The following is a 15918-nucleotide window of genomic DNA, read 5'->3' as shown; positions in this document are numbered from 1 at the left end:
GCGTGGAATTCCGATCCGGGGCCCGCTCCAGCTGCCAGCGCGCAGTGCTTGCGTATCCCAGGGGCGCAGTTAGTTCGATGCGGCCCCTGGGATCATGTGGGCCATGGGGAGCCAATCGGAGCAGGGAATGCTCCATTCATAAGATTGACAGGAAGAGCTGTCAAAACTTATAAATACTACGGCCCCAAAACATCACTAAATCTTCAAATAATTTTTTTTTTTTTTTTTAAATCACATTTTTTAAATAAACTATAAATTACATGAAATAACTATTTTAAACAATAATTTAAATTTTAGAAAAACATAATTTTATTTTCTAACGGGGCTAAAAATAAACTTACCTTGCTTTAAAGTATTAAAAAATAATAAACCTGTGGAAAAAATGTTTTAATTTTAATTAATTCACCACTTACCTTGCAAAAAGCAGGCCTTACGTCTGCTTTTTACATGTCTAACTTCTGCAGACTTACCCTCCTGGGAAAACCTGCAAAAAAAAACTAAGTTTGATGCGCACGCGCAGCCTCTCCCGCGCACGCGTTCGAACTCCAAACCCCTTCGTTCAGGGGAACGGAAGTGCCGGTTTCCCGCGCATGCGCAGTGCATGCAGGAAACCGGCACTTCCATTGGGCTTACGGGCGAGTACCCCATGCATACTCACCTGTGGAGACCCGAATTTCTGGGCCATTGTGATTGACTCAATGTCCTCAACTACTCCATGTTTTCTTAGACTGCATTTAGTGCCCATTCCTGCCACCTTTTCAGAACTAGGAATAGGCACTAAATGCAACCCAAGAACAAATTTAATAAATGCACTTGTACTTTAAGTAGTGTCGCTGGACAACAAAGAGCGAGAACACAGGCTCATTTTTACCCCAATCTTTAGGCCAAATGCAAGACCAACACTGCTGTCCAGCTGAGGTCAACCAAAGAGAACACACATGGGACTGAATCTGGAACCTCTCCGGTCTGGTTGGTTCAGTGAGTTTATCCGCTGAGCCATCGTAAGTGCCCAGAAAATAGCTTTATATATTGCAGTTTAATTTTTTTCACTATCTCAAAGGCTATATAAAAGGAGCAGCATGCACCTTTTTTTCCAAAGAAAGGTTTACAATATTTTTTTTTATATAAAAGTGACAAATAAAATGTTACCCTTTAAAGAGATTGAAAAAGGTCATCTACCTGGTCTTATTGTGCTATCCCTTCCAAAGATGTGCAACCTTCTTCGTCCCAGACAAAAATGTTCAATAATATGAAATATTTCCACTGGTTTTTCAAGGTTCCCAATCTCTGGCTCTTCTGTAATAATTAGATCAATGTCTACATTTGCATGGATAAAATCACCGTCTGTACTTCTACGCACTGTCCCTTTGATACCCATTAGGCAGTGTTCCTAGAAAATTAATTCAGAGTACATTAGAAATTAGAGTATGAACATGCTGTCCAGCAACTTTGAATATAAAGCTTATTAATGCATTTACATTAAAACAATGTTGTATATGGATCTTAGGTGCACTTCATTTTTGTTGTCCATCATTTTATCAAATAAAATGTTTCATAATAGAAATAAAAACAGAAAATGCTGGAAATACTCAGCAGGTCAGGCAGCATCTGTGGAGAGAGAGGCAGAGTTAACGTTTCAGGTTGATGACCTTTCGTCAAAACGTCACAGGTGCTGCCTGACCTGCTGAGTATTTCCAGCATTTTCAGTTTTGATTTCAGATTTCCAGCATCCGCAGTATTTTGCTTTTGTTTCATAATAGAAGTCTGTTTCATATACTAAAAGTATTTATGGTTACTTTGTGAATGTTTGATTTTCATTTATTTTTCCTCTCCAAGTTCTCATGCAACATTAACATGGAGGTTTTATTTTAAAGTGCAACTTTTATGTACTCATCTCTCTGGAACCACTCCCTCTCCCACCATTCAAAAATGTTGTTTTACATTTCATTTCTCCTTTTTAAGGAACAGAAACTCAATTCCACCAAAGCACGTAGTTCCACTTCCCTTCATCTGACCTCGGAGCCAAATGTACATAAAAGCATATAAAACACAGATCCTGGTTGGAAGTCCCCAGGGATCTGTACTGAGGCCTTACATTCACAAAGTAATTGTAAAAGTTGGTCCTTAAAAGGCTTTGGTGTATGAAACAGACTTCTATGGTGAAATATTTTAATTGAATCATTTTGACAACAAAATGAAGTGCACTTAAGATCCATATACAAAATTGTTTTAATGTCACCATATATATCAGTGACTTGAATGAAGGAACAGAGAGTTGTACACTAAGTTTGCAGATGGCACCAAGTAAAAAGGCATGGTGAATTGTGTAAACAGGAGCAGGATGTTACAAAGGAACAGAGATAAACTAAGTGAACAGACAGAATTATAGCAGATGGGAGTTTGGGGGGGAACTGGGAGGTCAACTACACTGGATCCAAGAAAGACAAATCAGAATATTTTCTTAATGGCGAGAGATTAGGAACTGTGGAGGACCAAAGGGATCTAGGTGTCCAGGTACACAAATCACTAAAAGCTAGTGCACAGGTACAAAAAGTAATCAAAACAACTAATGGAATGTTGGCCTTTATCTCAAGGGGCTGGAATACAAAGAGGAGGAGGTGATGCTTCATGTGTACAGAGCCTTGGTCAGAACCTGTCTGGAACACTGCATTCAGTTTTGGGCACCATACCTCAGGAAGGATATACTGGCTTTGAGGATACAGCACAGATTCACCAGAATGATACTAGGGCTTAAAGGGTTAATTGAAGATAGGTTGAGGATAAACTTGGCTTGTATTCCCTTGAGTTTAGACAGTCCAGGTATGTGGATGCTGTCAATTGAAATTTGAGAGATAGACAGATTTTTATTAGGCAAGGGTATGAAGGGATATGGATGACAGACAGGAAAATGAAGTAGAGGGGTGATCTAATTGAGGTGTTAAAGGATTCTATAATGTAGATAGAGGAGCTATTTCCTCTGGAAGAACAAGGGAGCACAATCTTAAAATTAGAGCTAGGTCATTCAGGAGTGAAATCAGGAAACAATTTTTCCGCACAAAGGGTAGTGGAAATCTGGAACTCGCTCTCCCAAATGTATGCGAATGCTGGGTCAATTGAAATTTTCATGATTAGCCAGGCGGAATAGTCTCAAGGGACTGAATGGCCTACTCCTGTTCTATGCCCTACTGTATTTGTAACTTAAAAAAAAAATTGTCAGATTGTTGGTGATAAAAATGCAAGATTAACAATTTTGCTACTACTAAATCTAAATTAAGGAATATTACTCCTTTGAAATATTAGACATCTTAGTAGAATTATGTAGGAAAAATGTCAATAGAATTAAAGAAACAACAAAGCGAGCGCTGACTTTTTTAAAAAAAGCGAAAATTAACTTTTGACCCTGCATATCAGTACTAGAAATTGAATACACCAACTTTATGAATTTGGTAATTCTTGAATAAAGAATGTTGTAAGAATCGATCATAAAAGTTTCTCAAAATAAATTATAGCATTGATTATAAAATTAAATAATTCAGAGAGAGAAAATAATTATTGGAGTAAAAATTACACTTTTGACAAACCTAAAGCTAAACAGCAAACTACTTTTACATAATTCCAGATTCCAACCTAGAGTTAGTATAATTATACTTTATTGATACATTCACAGAATTTAAAATAACTAATCAATTTATTGTGCATTAGTGATGTTACTGTTCAACAAAAAGTCCTAATACCAAGTATCAGAAGCAAAAGGAACTGCTTTTTTAATTAAATAAAAGTTTTTGGTTTTATAATAATGGTTATGGCGAAGAGATTGTTACGATATTTCACCAAGCACAGCTGTGAACACTTTGAGGTTCAAAGTATGCTCATCTTCAGTTAGTTGCTCTTTTGCTATTCATTCAGATCTTCATGAACTGATGCTGGCCATCAAAAATATCTTATTTGCAAGTAAGAAATTGCTGGTGTAACCACCGCTTTTCCTGAAACAGAATAAATCTCTGCCCTGCTACATTCAGTCTAATGATCTTCTTGTTCTTGTCCTCCTTGCTCTGACCCACATTTTGAAGCTTGATTTTACCCATCATTAGGTTTCTTGGCAGCATGCAACATTACTGCTAAAACTAGCTGGCAGCCAAGTTTATTATCCCAGGACTTTCTCCATGCTACCTGAAGTAGCTATTACAAAAGGAGAGAAAAGTGGCACTTTCCTTCCTCACTGTGGCAAACCAACTATCCTCCACTGGCACCGCCGCAACAGAAATAAAAAAAACTCTCATGAAGGAATTGTGGTTACAAGTCCACACCTCACAATATAGCAGTGTTTCTTTATTAGAAACCTGCACAAAAGAATTTTAATTTTACAAAAGGGAGAAAACACCATTTATAATTAAACAATTAGTCTGAAATCCAGTTCTTGCAATGCACATTAACTCAGCAAGTTTCATGCTGGGGCAGCATTTTTTTTTTTTTTTAAATGTTGGTGAATGCATATATACGTATTTGGATACCGAATAGTTAGCTTTCAATTCTGAATTAAAATGAATTTTATTGGAGCGCAGAGGTAGCAAATAAGATGTTGTTGAGCTATAGCAACAGGTAAGTGCAAAAGAAACAAGTCAAAGCATGTGTTTGAACTTTACTGAATGAACCTCTACCATCCTATTCTGGGAAGTCACTTTCATGGCACTTTCCATCCTCCCCACTCTGCATTTCAATTAGCACAATAGCACAAGTGAATAACACTATTCAAAAAGCTATAAAAGAACTTCATAAAGTAAATCAGAGAAGCGAACAGTGCTTCCATACTATCTCACACCAAAGACTATAGGAATTGGTGAGGAATTAATTGCCCATTATGAATTGCAATTCGCCATGTAATGCAATCAGACAATAGAAGATAAAACAGGTGTTTCTTTTTTGTGTGCCTGCATGAAATCTGAGCAAGCTCAAATGAAACAGTTTGGGCTTGCTACAAAGTACTGCTCCCGAGGTCAGACAGGACACTTGCCTTTGTTCGCTGGAAGACTGCCTTTGGATCCAGTGTTTTGGTTTTCCCAGGATTATTCTTATTGGTTTTGATCCAGCAAATATCTTCACAGCGCCTGAACCCCCACTTGCGTAGGCACTAGAATAAAAAATACATGGATTATATACAAAAATATAAACTCTCTCATTTAGGGCTGATTAATTGGAAACCACATTCACTGAGAGCATTCTAAATTTTTTGCTCAGGAATTTATGACAGAAAGTCAACAATCAACAGAAAAAGGACAATTTTCAAAAATTATTTAATTGTAATCTTAGTATATTTATAGTTATTGCAGTATCTTAGTCACCATAAAGTTAGAATGCAATTATATTCAAAGTACAACTGGTACATAAACTCTAATTTTAACACTATGAAAGTAACTAAAACTATCTGGAAAAATTGTTGTAAAAATGTATGTAAGAATATTCAAAAGCTTTATTAAAACCAGAACAAACAATGTTAGCAGCTGATTACGAACAGAAAACAGGATTTACAAAAAGCAGTAGTCAATAGGGGTGACAAGTTTCTAATAAATGCTTGGATAGTTAACTGTTAACCGCTGAAATACTAACAGCAGATTTTACGCCGACTATACTCGGAATCCTGTTTATTCAGGAGGACATGGGTCTACTACTATCGATAAGGTTTACTGCACAAGAACTGTTTTATATGTAGGTTAAACTGATACAAAAAAAATGCAAATATAGGATTTAAAAAAAATAAAATGCATTGTAAATGGAGTGTAGCTTCGACCAAATATCTCCACAAAAAAAACTTGATCAAAATGTCAGACACAAAAAGACAGAATAGCACACTAGATATTCAGGGTTAATTATGCAGCTCAAGACTCAACATACTCCAGCCATTGATGGCAAACAATTGGCCAGTAGTGCACCAGACAGAATTTAACATCTGAATAGACTATTGAGTAAATGAAGGCGCTTTCTGGCCCAGATTGCCGCTACATGACAACTTACCACTCTGCCAAGGTCGAGACCATCCCCAGAGCCACACCACAAAAAGACAAATGATCTTGGAGCTGAAATTTCTTCAATTTCCAGTTTCATGATCTATAGGAAAAACAGATTGGTAAGAAAGTGCTTTCTTTCCAATTTAAAAATCACTACTTATAAGCAGAGAAGGTTAAGAGATTTGATAGAGGTTAAAAATTATGAATAGTTTTGTTAAAGTAAATAAGGATAAACTGCTTCCTGTGGTAGAAGGGTCAGTAACCAGAGGGCACAGATTTAAGGTGACTGGCGAAAGAACCAGAGGCGACATGAGGAAACCTTTTTTTTAAAAAACACAGCGAGTTGTGGTGATCTGGAATGCACTGCCTGAAAGGGTGCTGGAGCAGATTCAGTAGTAACGTTCAAAAGAGAATTGGATAAATACTTGAAGGGAAAGAACTTACAGGGCTAGGAGGAAAGAGCAGGAGAGTGGGGTTAATTGGATAGCTCAACCAAAGAGCCAGCACAGGCACAGGCACAATGGACTGAAAGGTCTCCTTCTGTGATTCTATGAATTCTTTTCTTGGGCACTAAACTGTAACTAATTTTTCTTCATTCTTAAATACAAACTATCAATTTTTTTCCTGGTACAGACTTATGTTCAACTCTTCAAGCTTTTGTGGGCTGTTATTTTATTGTTATTTTTCCAGTAACTTGTTCCCATCTGTGGCATGATTTGCAATCGAGAATATATTGTTAAGCTTGGTTTGTGGCAAAATTAATTGATTACAGCAAAGGTACCTTTGCAAAATGGCGTCCAATATTGAAGTTAAGTGTTTATGTCTACAACTGTGGAAGATAGTGAGAAAGAAATGGACAGAGAATTAAAGACATAACTCTATATGTATCTATCATATGACTCAGGGTAAGGTAGAAGTAGTGTGAAAAGGTAACAGTAGTAGATTGAGATTAAATCTAGTTACTCAGCATTATTTCACCTATTTATTCTTGGCCTGCATTCACTTTTTACTTGTCAGAATACCTTGTATATACTTGAGTGCATGGATACACTGCTTTTTAAACAAGTGTGCAAACCTTGTAACAATGAACATGACTATATGGTGTTAAAACTCTACTTTCCCCTCACTCCAATTTGCTGTGTCTCACTATTTTTTCATACATGTCACTTGCTCTTCAAAAGCTATGTACACAGTAAGTGAGTGACAAGAGACATAGCAAGTCAGGTCTTTGTGTGTGTGTCTAGGTCTTACTTTCACAGTTATAGCCACAAACATTTCAGTTCAAAACAGTACCATTTTGCAAGGGGCCACTTCTAACCACAAGCCTTCCCAGATTCAAAGGAGTATTACAGAGTAACTATGCGAAAAATGCACTGTGGACTTGTACAGGGCGAAGGGGACCAAACTCCTGTCCTGCCTGTAACTAACACAAAAGTAGGAAGCACAATCCATGTATGTTCACCACCAGCAGCACTTTGCTCCAGAAGCAGAGAATGAAATCATGCTCTTCGGTGCCTCTGGAGGCATATATTCTGCCTCGTTTAAATTACAGCATCGCCTCCAAAGACAGTGCTGCAAAATAAATATTAGACCACCCTGACAACTTCTAATTGTCATTCTATTCACATAGATAAACCAGAACAGAAAAGTGTACCACTGGCCAATTTAGAGCTTGAAGCAATTGAAGCCCAAAGGTCAGAGGCTCTGGTTTTGCAGACAGCCTCTTTATCAAGCTGCCAGTCGGAACAACTTTGGAAGTAGTGTGAAACAGTATCTGCATCTTTGTCCCAGAGGACTATAAAAGTCCAGCACCGTGCAGTGCCAGGGACATACTGACACTGAGCTTTAGTACATGGAGAAAACTGCCAGGTTGCAGTAGAGTTCACCACTTTCTAGTCTAGTCATGCAAGACAATACAAAGCCCACCTCAACTGGGACTCTTGAAACAGACTGGTTTCTCAACCCACTGTGATTCTCCTGTCAGATTTTCCCTGATCTGGAGAGCCTGTGCTTCTTTTCAGGTTTGGCCTGCAGACCCAATCCCCATGACTGTATTGGTGCCGTTTCCTGCTCTCGGCCTGAACTAGACAATTTCATTCACTTTGCTTCCAATTTCCACCCTTCCCTCACCTTCACACGGTCCATCTCCGACTCTTCCCTTCCCTTCCTTGACTTCTCCGTCTCCATCTCTGGGGCTAGGTTATTGACTAACATTCACTACAAGCCCACTGACTCCCACAGCTACCTGGAATACACTTCCTCCCACCCCGCCTCCTGTAAGGACTCTATTCCATTCTCCCAGTTTCTCCGTCTCCGCCGCATCTGCTCTGACGATGCCACCTTCCATACCAGTGCTTCCGACATGTCTTCCTTTTTCCTCAACCGGGGATTCCCCTCTACTGTGGTTGACACGGCCCTCGACCGTGTCCGTTCTATCTCCCGCACCCCTGCCCCTCCCTCCCAGAACCACGATAGAGTTCCCCTTGTCCTCACCTTTCACCCCACCAGCCTCCACATTCAACAGATTGTCCTCCGCCATTTCCACCACCTCCAGCGTGATCCCACCACCAAACGCATCTTCCCCTCACCTTTCAGCATTTCGCAGGGACTGCTCCCTCCGCGACACCCTCGTCCACTCCTCTATCACCCCCAGCACCCCTTTGCAGGAGATGCAACACATGCCCTTATACCTCCCCCCCCCTTCCCACTGTCCAGGGCCCCAGGTGAAACAGCGATTTACTTGTACTTCTTGCAATTTAGTATATTGTATTCGCTGCTCATGATGTGGTCTCCTCTACATTGGGGAGACCAAACGCAGATTGGGTGACCGCTTTGCGAAACACCTCCGTTCAGTCCGTAAGGGGGGGTCCCCGAGCTTCCGGTCGCCTGTCACTTTAATTCACCACTCCATTCCCACTCAGACTTCACCGTCCTCGGCCTCTTGCATTGTTCCACAGAAGCTTACTGAGAGAGAAAGAGGAAGCACTCTTTCTAATTAAGGGAGAAAGAACTGGAAACTGGGTAGAGCTTTTGTGCACAATGGGTGAGGGGTAGAAATTCACAATTCTCACACAACCCAGGAATAGCAGGGTCCTAAAGCAAGCACTTTTTTTTATTTTTTATTATTCATTGATGGGATGTGGGCGTCGCTGGCTAGACCTGCATTTAGTGCCCATCCCTAATTGCCCTCGAGAAGATGGTGGTGAGCCGCCTTCTTGAACCGCTGCAGTCCATATGGTGTAGGTACACCCACAATGCTGTTAGGAAGGGAGTTCCAGGATTTTGGCCCAGCGACAGTGAAGGAACGGCGATACAGGTCTAAGTCAGGATGGTGTTTGGCTTGATGGGGAACTTGTCGGTGGTGATGTTCCCATGCGTCTGCTGCCCTTGTCCTTCTAAGTGGTAGAGGTCGCGGGTTTGGAAGGTGCTGTTGAAGGCGCTTTGGCGAGTTGCTGCAGTGCATCTTGTAGACGGTACACACTGCAGCCACAGTGCGCCAGTGGTGGAGGGAGTGAATGTTGAAGGTGGTGGATGGAGTGCTAAACAAGCGGGCTGCTTTATCCTGAATGGTGTCGAGCTTCTTGAGTGTTGTTGGAGCTGCACTCATCCAGGCAAGTGGAGAGTATTCCATCACACTCCTGACTTATGCCTCGTAGATGGTGGAAAGGCTTTGGGGAGTCAGGTGGTGAGTCAGGAGGTGAGACACTCGCCGCAGAATTCCCAGTCTCTGGCCTGCTCTTGTAGCCACAGTATTTATATGGCTGGTCCAGTTCAGTTTCTGATCAATGGTAACCCCCAGGATGTTGATAGTGGGGGATTCAGTGATGGTAATGCCATTGAATGTCAAGGGGAGATGGTTAGAATCTCGCTTGTTGGAGATGGTCATTGCCTGGCATTTGTGTGGTGCGAATGTTACTTGCCACTTGTCAGCCCAAGTCTGAATGTTGTCCAGGTCTTGCTGCATATGGACACGGACTGCGTCAGTATCTGACGAGTCTCGAATGGTGCTGAACAGTGTGCAATCATCAGCGAACATCCCCACTTCTGACCTTATGATGGAGGGAAGGTCATTGATGAAACAGCTGAAGATGGTTGGGCCTAGGACACTGCCCTGAGGAACTCCTGCAGTGATGTCATGTGATTGAGATGAATGACCTCCAACAACCACAGCCAACTTCCTTTGTGCTAGGTATGATTCCAACCAATGGAGAGTTTTCCCCTTGATTCCCATTGACTTCAGTTTTGCTAGGGCTCCTTGATGCCACACTCGATCAAATGCTGCCTTGATGTCAAGGGCAGTCACTCTCACCTCACCTCTTGAGTTCAGCTCTTTTGTCCATGTTTGGACCAAGGCTGTAATGAGGTCAGGAGCTGAGTGGCCCTGGCGGAACCCAAACTGGGCGTCAGTTAGCAGGTTATTGCTGAGTAAGTGCCGCTTGATAGCACTGTCGACGACACCTTCCATCACTTTGCTGATGATTGAGAGTAGACTGATGGGACGGTAATTGGCCGGGTCGGATTTGTCCTGCTTTTTGTAGACAGGACATACTTGGGCACTGATTTTTCATGATTGGCTGAAATATTTATCCTGAAGCTATGTGTAGCACAAACATATTGTCCAAATGATGTTTACAAAATGGATGTCTGACACAATCATACTTTAGGCTTTATGGAAAATGATAACCAATATATTGTACAGATTTATTCCCCCCATACAGTCGCTAGCACCGTCCAGATTTGCCAAATATGGTGTAAAAATCTTCAAATTGTATTTTTCTTATGCAGTTATGCAGATAAGATTGCATCTAAAAACAAAAAGAAATACTACTTCAATGTGAATTAACCAATTTGAACCAAATGGCTTATTTTTAAATGTTAATTTAAGGCTTTTTGTAAGAAAGGGAATGTGAATCCCGTCCCTGATCATATTGGATTACAATTTCAGTCTTCACTAGTTTTGGGGGAAAATGTAGTCAAACATAAAATGTGAAATTGTTTTTTTCACAGCTAAATTAGCCGAGACAGGATTTCTCCCAATAACGGTTTGATATTTACACTTATGCAACATTAACAAGATTTATGCTGATTTTGCCCTGCTCCTTTGATGCTGACATCAAAAGTAGAGTTAAAATAGGCATTGGCAGGTACAAAAGAGGTGGTCCAGTGTCATTCTGCTTTGTACCTGCACCTTTATAAAAAAAAATTCTTCATTTTTCTCCTAGTGGTTTTTTAAAAACTGCTGCCAGTACAGCAAGCTTCCTTTCTTATCAATTTTTCCTCAATGAATCAGAGACCAATAAGTGGTAATCCACGTTTAAGTGCAAACTAGAAACCTTGCCTTTTTCCACTCCATGGTAATGCAAGCCATCAGTGTAACCATAGGAACCAGTCACACAGCTGCCAAATGCACCAGTAGGTGGAGTACACCCGTGTTAAAAGTATACGCTGCCACATCTGTGTTTTCTTATGCCAATATTGGAAATTAGACGACTTCCTGTTTAGTGCTTCTTTTGAACTACTTGTGCAAAGAGCTGTGATTTTAGTCAATTAGTTTCTTCCACCCATCTGATTCTGTTTGCTTTAGTGCTGTTCAAGTAAATCACTTTAGTAATGTTTACCTTTTAAATAACGTAAGGATGATACGTGGTAAACATATAAATTCCTATTTAATGATGAACAAATCCTTACCTGCATCTTAATACTTTGAAATTATTTTATCTACAATTAATTAATTGCAAGTTAATAGCGGAGAATACAATTTAAAAAAACCCAATGACAGGTACAGAGCAAATACTTAGAGAAAATCTAACTTTTTGTAGAATGTTCATCATAACAAAAGAAAGTGAAGTACTGTAAGCAAATCTACACAACTCACATCATCCCACGTCCAGCACTTCTCGATGGCTGTTACTCCAGTTTCTCTGTAATATTCTTCCAAGGGTGGCTCCACCAAAATAACATCAAATTTACACTTCAGGTCTCCAATATCAAATGACTCTAGATCAGCTTGTAGATACCTGTTTACAAACAAAAAAGTGGAAAGTTAACTTAAAAGTAAATTTTATGAATATGTGCTCCTGGTGCAGAGTTTTGCTTGGTGCGAGTACATAATCAGGAATTTGGGTGCCGAGGTCATTGGGCCTTCAGGATTTTCTGTACAGATATGGGCACAATGCTCCATGTCAGGAACACCTATTTGCAAAATCTATCTTCTAGCCTCAGTGTTTCGGATAGGCTATAAATGAAAGGGCAAGGGAGGGATGACAAAACGATATCTATAGCAGCAAACAATTAAAATAAAAAATTCACCCATTAAACAAAGGTCATTATATGTAAAAACAATCTGTACAAGTAAGCGTCAGCCTTGGCCGAGTGGTAGTACTCTGCCCTCAGAATCAGAAAGTAGTGCATTAAAGTCCCAATCTCGGATTTACGCACATTGGCCTGTAATTTGTGGACAGCGGCAAAGCAAAGGCATTTGCCACTGGCCCCGAAGTAAACTTCCCACAAAGATCTTGCGATCTCTGTGGTGAGAAGTTCGGTTTTCCACATGCAATTGAGATCAGTGCAAGTTAATGGGGAATCAACAAGCTGTCCAAGCAGCCAATCACAATGCAGAATTATCACAGACTGGGAACCAGGAAATGAGCAAGCTCCTTTGATTCTAACTTTAAAAAAATGTTAGAGAGCAAAACAAAGACTGGGGCTCCTACATGGGGGAAAGTAAACTTGAAATAAAGTTGAACAAAAGTTTCTTAAAAAAATTATTTTTATTAAAATGGATAAATTTGACACTCCACAAAATTAAAATTTGTTTTTCAGGGCAATAACCTTTGCTTAGCAATCAATACCACTGTTAAAATCCTAGTTACACCTAAGCCAAAAGGGTCTAACTTTTAATGGGATATTTAACAGCGATATTACCGCAGAAAAGCCAAAGTTTTTGTCAGTTTCACCGATTTCCCTGATAGAAACATAGAAGATAGGAGCAGGAGTAGGCCATTCGGCCCCTCGAGCCTGCACCGCCATTCAATGAGATCAGGGCTGATCATCCAAACTCAGTACCCGGTCCCTGCTTTCTCCCCATATCCCTTTAGCCTTAAGCAATATATCTAACTCCTTCTTGAATATATTTAATGAATTGGCCTCAACTGCCTTCTGTGGTAGAGAATTCCACAGGTTCACCACTCTCTGGGAGAAGAAATTCCTCATCTCTGTCCTAAATGGCTTACCCCTTATCCTTAGACTGTGACCCCTGGTTCTGGATTCCCCCGCCATCGGAAACATCCTTCCTGCATCTAGTCTGTCTAGTCCTGTTAGAATTTTATAAGTTTCAATGAGATCCCCTCTCATTCTTCTAAACTCTAGCGAGTATAAGCCCAATCGACCCAATCTCTCCTCATACGTCATTCCTGCCATCCCAGGTGTCAGCCTGGTGAATCTTCGCTGCACTCCCTCCATGGCAAGAACATCCTTCCTCAGATAAGGCGACCAAAACTGCACACAATACTCAAGGTGTGGTCTCACCAAGGCCATGTACAACTGCAGCAAGACATCCTTGTCCCTGTACTCGAATCCTCTCGCTACGAAGGCCAACATACCATTTGCCTTCTTAACCGCCTGCTGCACCTGCATGCTTACCTTCAGCGACTGGTGCACAAGGACACCCAGGTCTCATTGCACTTCCCCTTCTCCCAATCTATTGCCGTTCAGATAATAATCTGCCTTCCTGTTTTTGCCACCAAAGTGGATAACCTCGCATTTATCCACATTATACTGCATCTGCCACGCATCCGCCCAATCACCCAACCTGTCTAACTCATACTGGAGTTTCTCGGCATCCTCCTCACAGCACACACGCCCACCCAGCTTTGTGTCGTCTGCAAACTTGGAGATATTACATCTAGTTCCCTCGTCTAGACCACTAATATATATTGTAAATAGCTGGGGTCCTAGTGCCGATCCCTGCGGTACCCCACTAGTCACTGCCTGCCACTCGGAAAAAGACCCGTTTATTCCAACTCTTTGCTTCCTGTCTGCCCACCAGTTCTCTATCCAAGTCAGTACATTGCCCCAATCCCTTGTGCTTTAACTTTACACGATAATCTCTTATGCGGGACCTTATCGAAAGCCTTCTGAAAGTCCAAATACACCACATCCACTGGTTCTCCCTTATCCTACCAGTTACATCCTCAAAAAATTGCAGTAGATTAGTCAAGCACGAATTACCTTTTGTAAATCCATGTTGACTCTGTCCGATCCTGTTACTGTTTTCCAAGTGCTCTGCTATTACATCTTTTATAATGGACTCTAGCATTTTCCCCACTACCGATGTCAGGCTTACCGGTCTATCATTCCCCGTTTTCTCTCTACCACCTTTTTTTAAATACAGGTAGACTATCCTTTATCCGAAAACCTCGGGACCAGCCGTGTTTCGGTTTTAGGAAAATTTCGGATTTCGGAAGGTGCGCGAAAACACTTCGGTTTTCAGAGGTAATTCGGTTTTCGGGAGTGCGGATAAAGGATACACTATCCCTTATCCGAAAGGGTGGGATAAATAACGACTATAAATACTGTAGTTACAGGGATAAATACTGTAGTACAGTTTATTTCGGTTTTCAGAAGTCATGCTTTGCTCCACTTTCGGCTTTCAGAGGTTTTCTGGTTTCGGATGTGCGGATAAAGGCTGGTACACTTACGCTGAGCGATTTCGGTTTTCAGAAGTGCGGAAAAATGCTACACTATCCCTTATCCGGCTAGGCCTGTAAGTCGTGCGCCACTCTGGTCATGTTTTTAGAGGGTTTCGGTTTTCGGAAGTCCGGATAAAGGGTAGTCTACCTGTAGTGGGGTTACATTAGCTACCCTCCAATCCATGGGAGCTGTTCCAGAGTCTATAGGATTTTGGAAGATGACCAGCAATGCATCTACTATTTCTAAGGCCACTTCCTTAAGGACCCTAGGATGTAGATTATCAGGCCCTGGGGATTTATCGGCCTTCAATCCCGTCAATTTTGCCGGCTATTTTTTTTTGGTTGGGCAGCCAGCATCGGAGCAGTGAATGACTGACTCCAACTTCAGGATTTCCGCATTAGGATGCGCATGCGCTAAATCCTGAAAGCGCTAAATCCTGAAGTTCCGATCATTGTCAAAGGGGTAACAACAGCGAACGCTGTTCGTTCGCTATTATCCACCACAAATTCCGGGCCACAATCTAGGCTGACATTTTAATGTAGTACCGAGGCACTACTGTATTATCAGAAATGTCATCTTACAGATGAGCTATGAAACCCAGGCTCGGTCTGTCTGCTCAGGTGATGTAAAAGATCCCATGGTACGATTCTAGGAAGAGCAGGGTGTTCTGAGTCCCACTCAACATTTATCATTCAATCAAAAATACGTTAACTGGTCAGACATCTCAGTGCTGTTTACGGGATCTTGCTATACACAAGTAGGCTGCCACATTTGTCTACAAAGCAAGAGCACATATTTCAAAAAAATTGTTTTGGCATCCTGAGGATATCAAAGGCGCTTATATAAATGCAAGGTCTTTTTTTTCCTTCTTTAACAACTTCCAAACCATTCAAAGCAACAAATATAGTTGAAGAACAGTAGTCTGAAGGAAGAAAGTACTTCACATGCTAGCTCTGCCCATTCCTCCAAAATATTTCAGGTTTTTTTTATGCTTGGGTTCCAAAAGAAAAAAAAAAAAATCACAGGGATGTCCCATCATCTTCTATATGTATAAAGCGGCTCTTCTGTCTGTCTGTCTGTCCGTTCTCTATACGTTTGAAAGTTAGAGTGTACCTACGCGCGCGTCACGTCAAAAGAAAGCTTACGATTACGGACCGGTCATAGGCGTATTTACGTTTCGGCCGGACAAAAATTCCGCCCGCGGTATCCAAAAAACGTTCAAAAT

The 15918-nt window shown here is 41.0% G+C and overlaps 1 protein-coding gene across 1 annotated transcript in view; it reads right to left on the bottom strand.

Moving 5' to 3' along the window:
- Positions 1 to 15918, bottom strand: part of mettl14 (methyltransferase 14, N6-adenosine-methyltransferase non-catalytic subunit) — a 104597-nt gene that overhangs the window by 6709 nt on the left and 81970 nt on the right. Inside the window, exons 7-11 of the mRNA XM_085965120.1 lie at positions 15432 to 15468; positions 11878 to 12019; positions 6010 to 6102; positions 5012 to 5128; positions 1180 to 1390 (exon numbers count right to left, since the gene is read on the bottom strand). Of these exons, the coding sequence (XP_085821246.1) occupies positions 1180 to 1390; positions 5012 to 5128; positions 6010 to 6102; positions 11878 to 12019; positions 15432 to 15468 (600 nt within the window). The remainder of the gene's footprint in view (positions 1 to 1179; positions 1391 to 5011; positions 5129 to 6009; positions 6103 to 11877; positions 12020 to 15431; positions 15469 to 15918) is intronic.

This window comes from Somniosus microcephalus, chromosome 2, assembly GCF_052327205.1.
Source record: "Somniosus microcephalus isolate GS21.2 chromosome 2, FLI_Smic_1.0, whole genome shotgun sequence".
Taxonomy (NCBI): Eukaryota; Metazoa; Chordata; class Chondrichthyes; order Squaliformes; family Somniosidae; genus Somniosus; species Somniosus microcephalus.
Note: the sequence above shows the minus strand (reverse complement) of the source record. Positions and strands in the feature narration are given on the sequence as shown.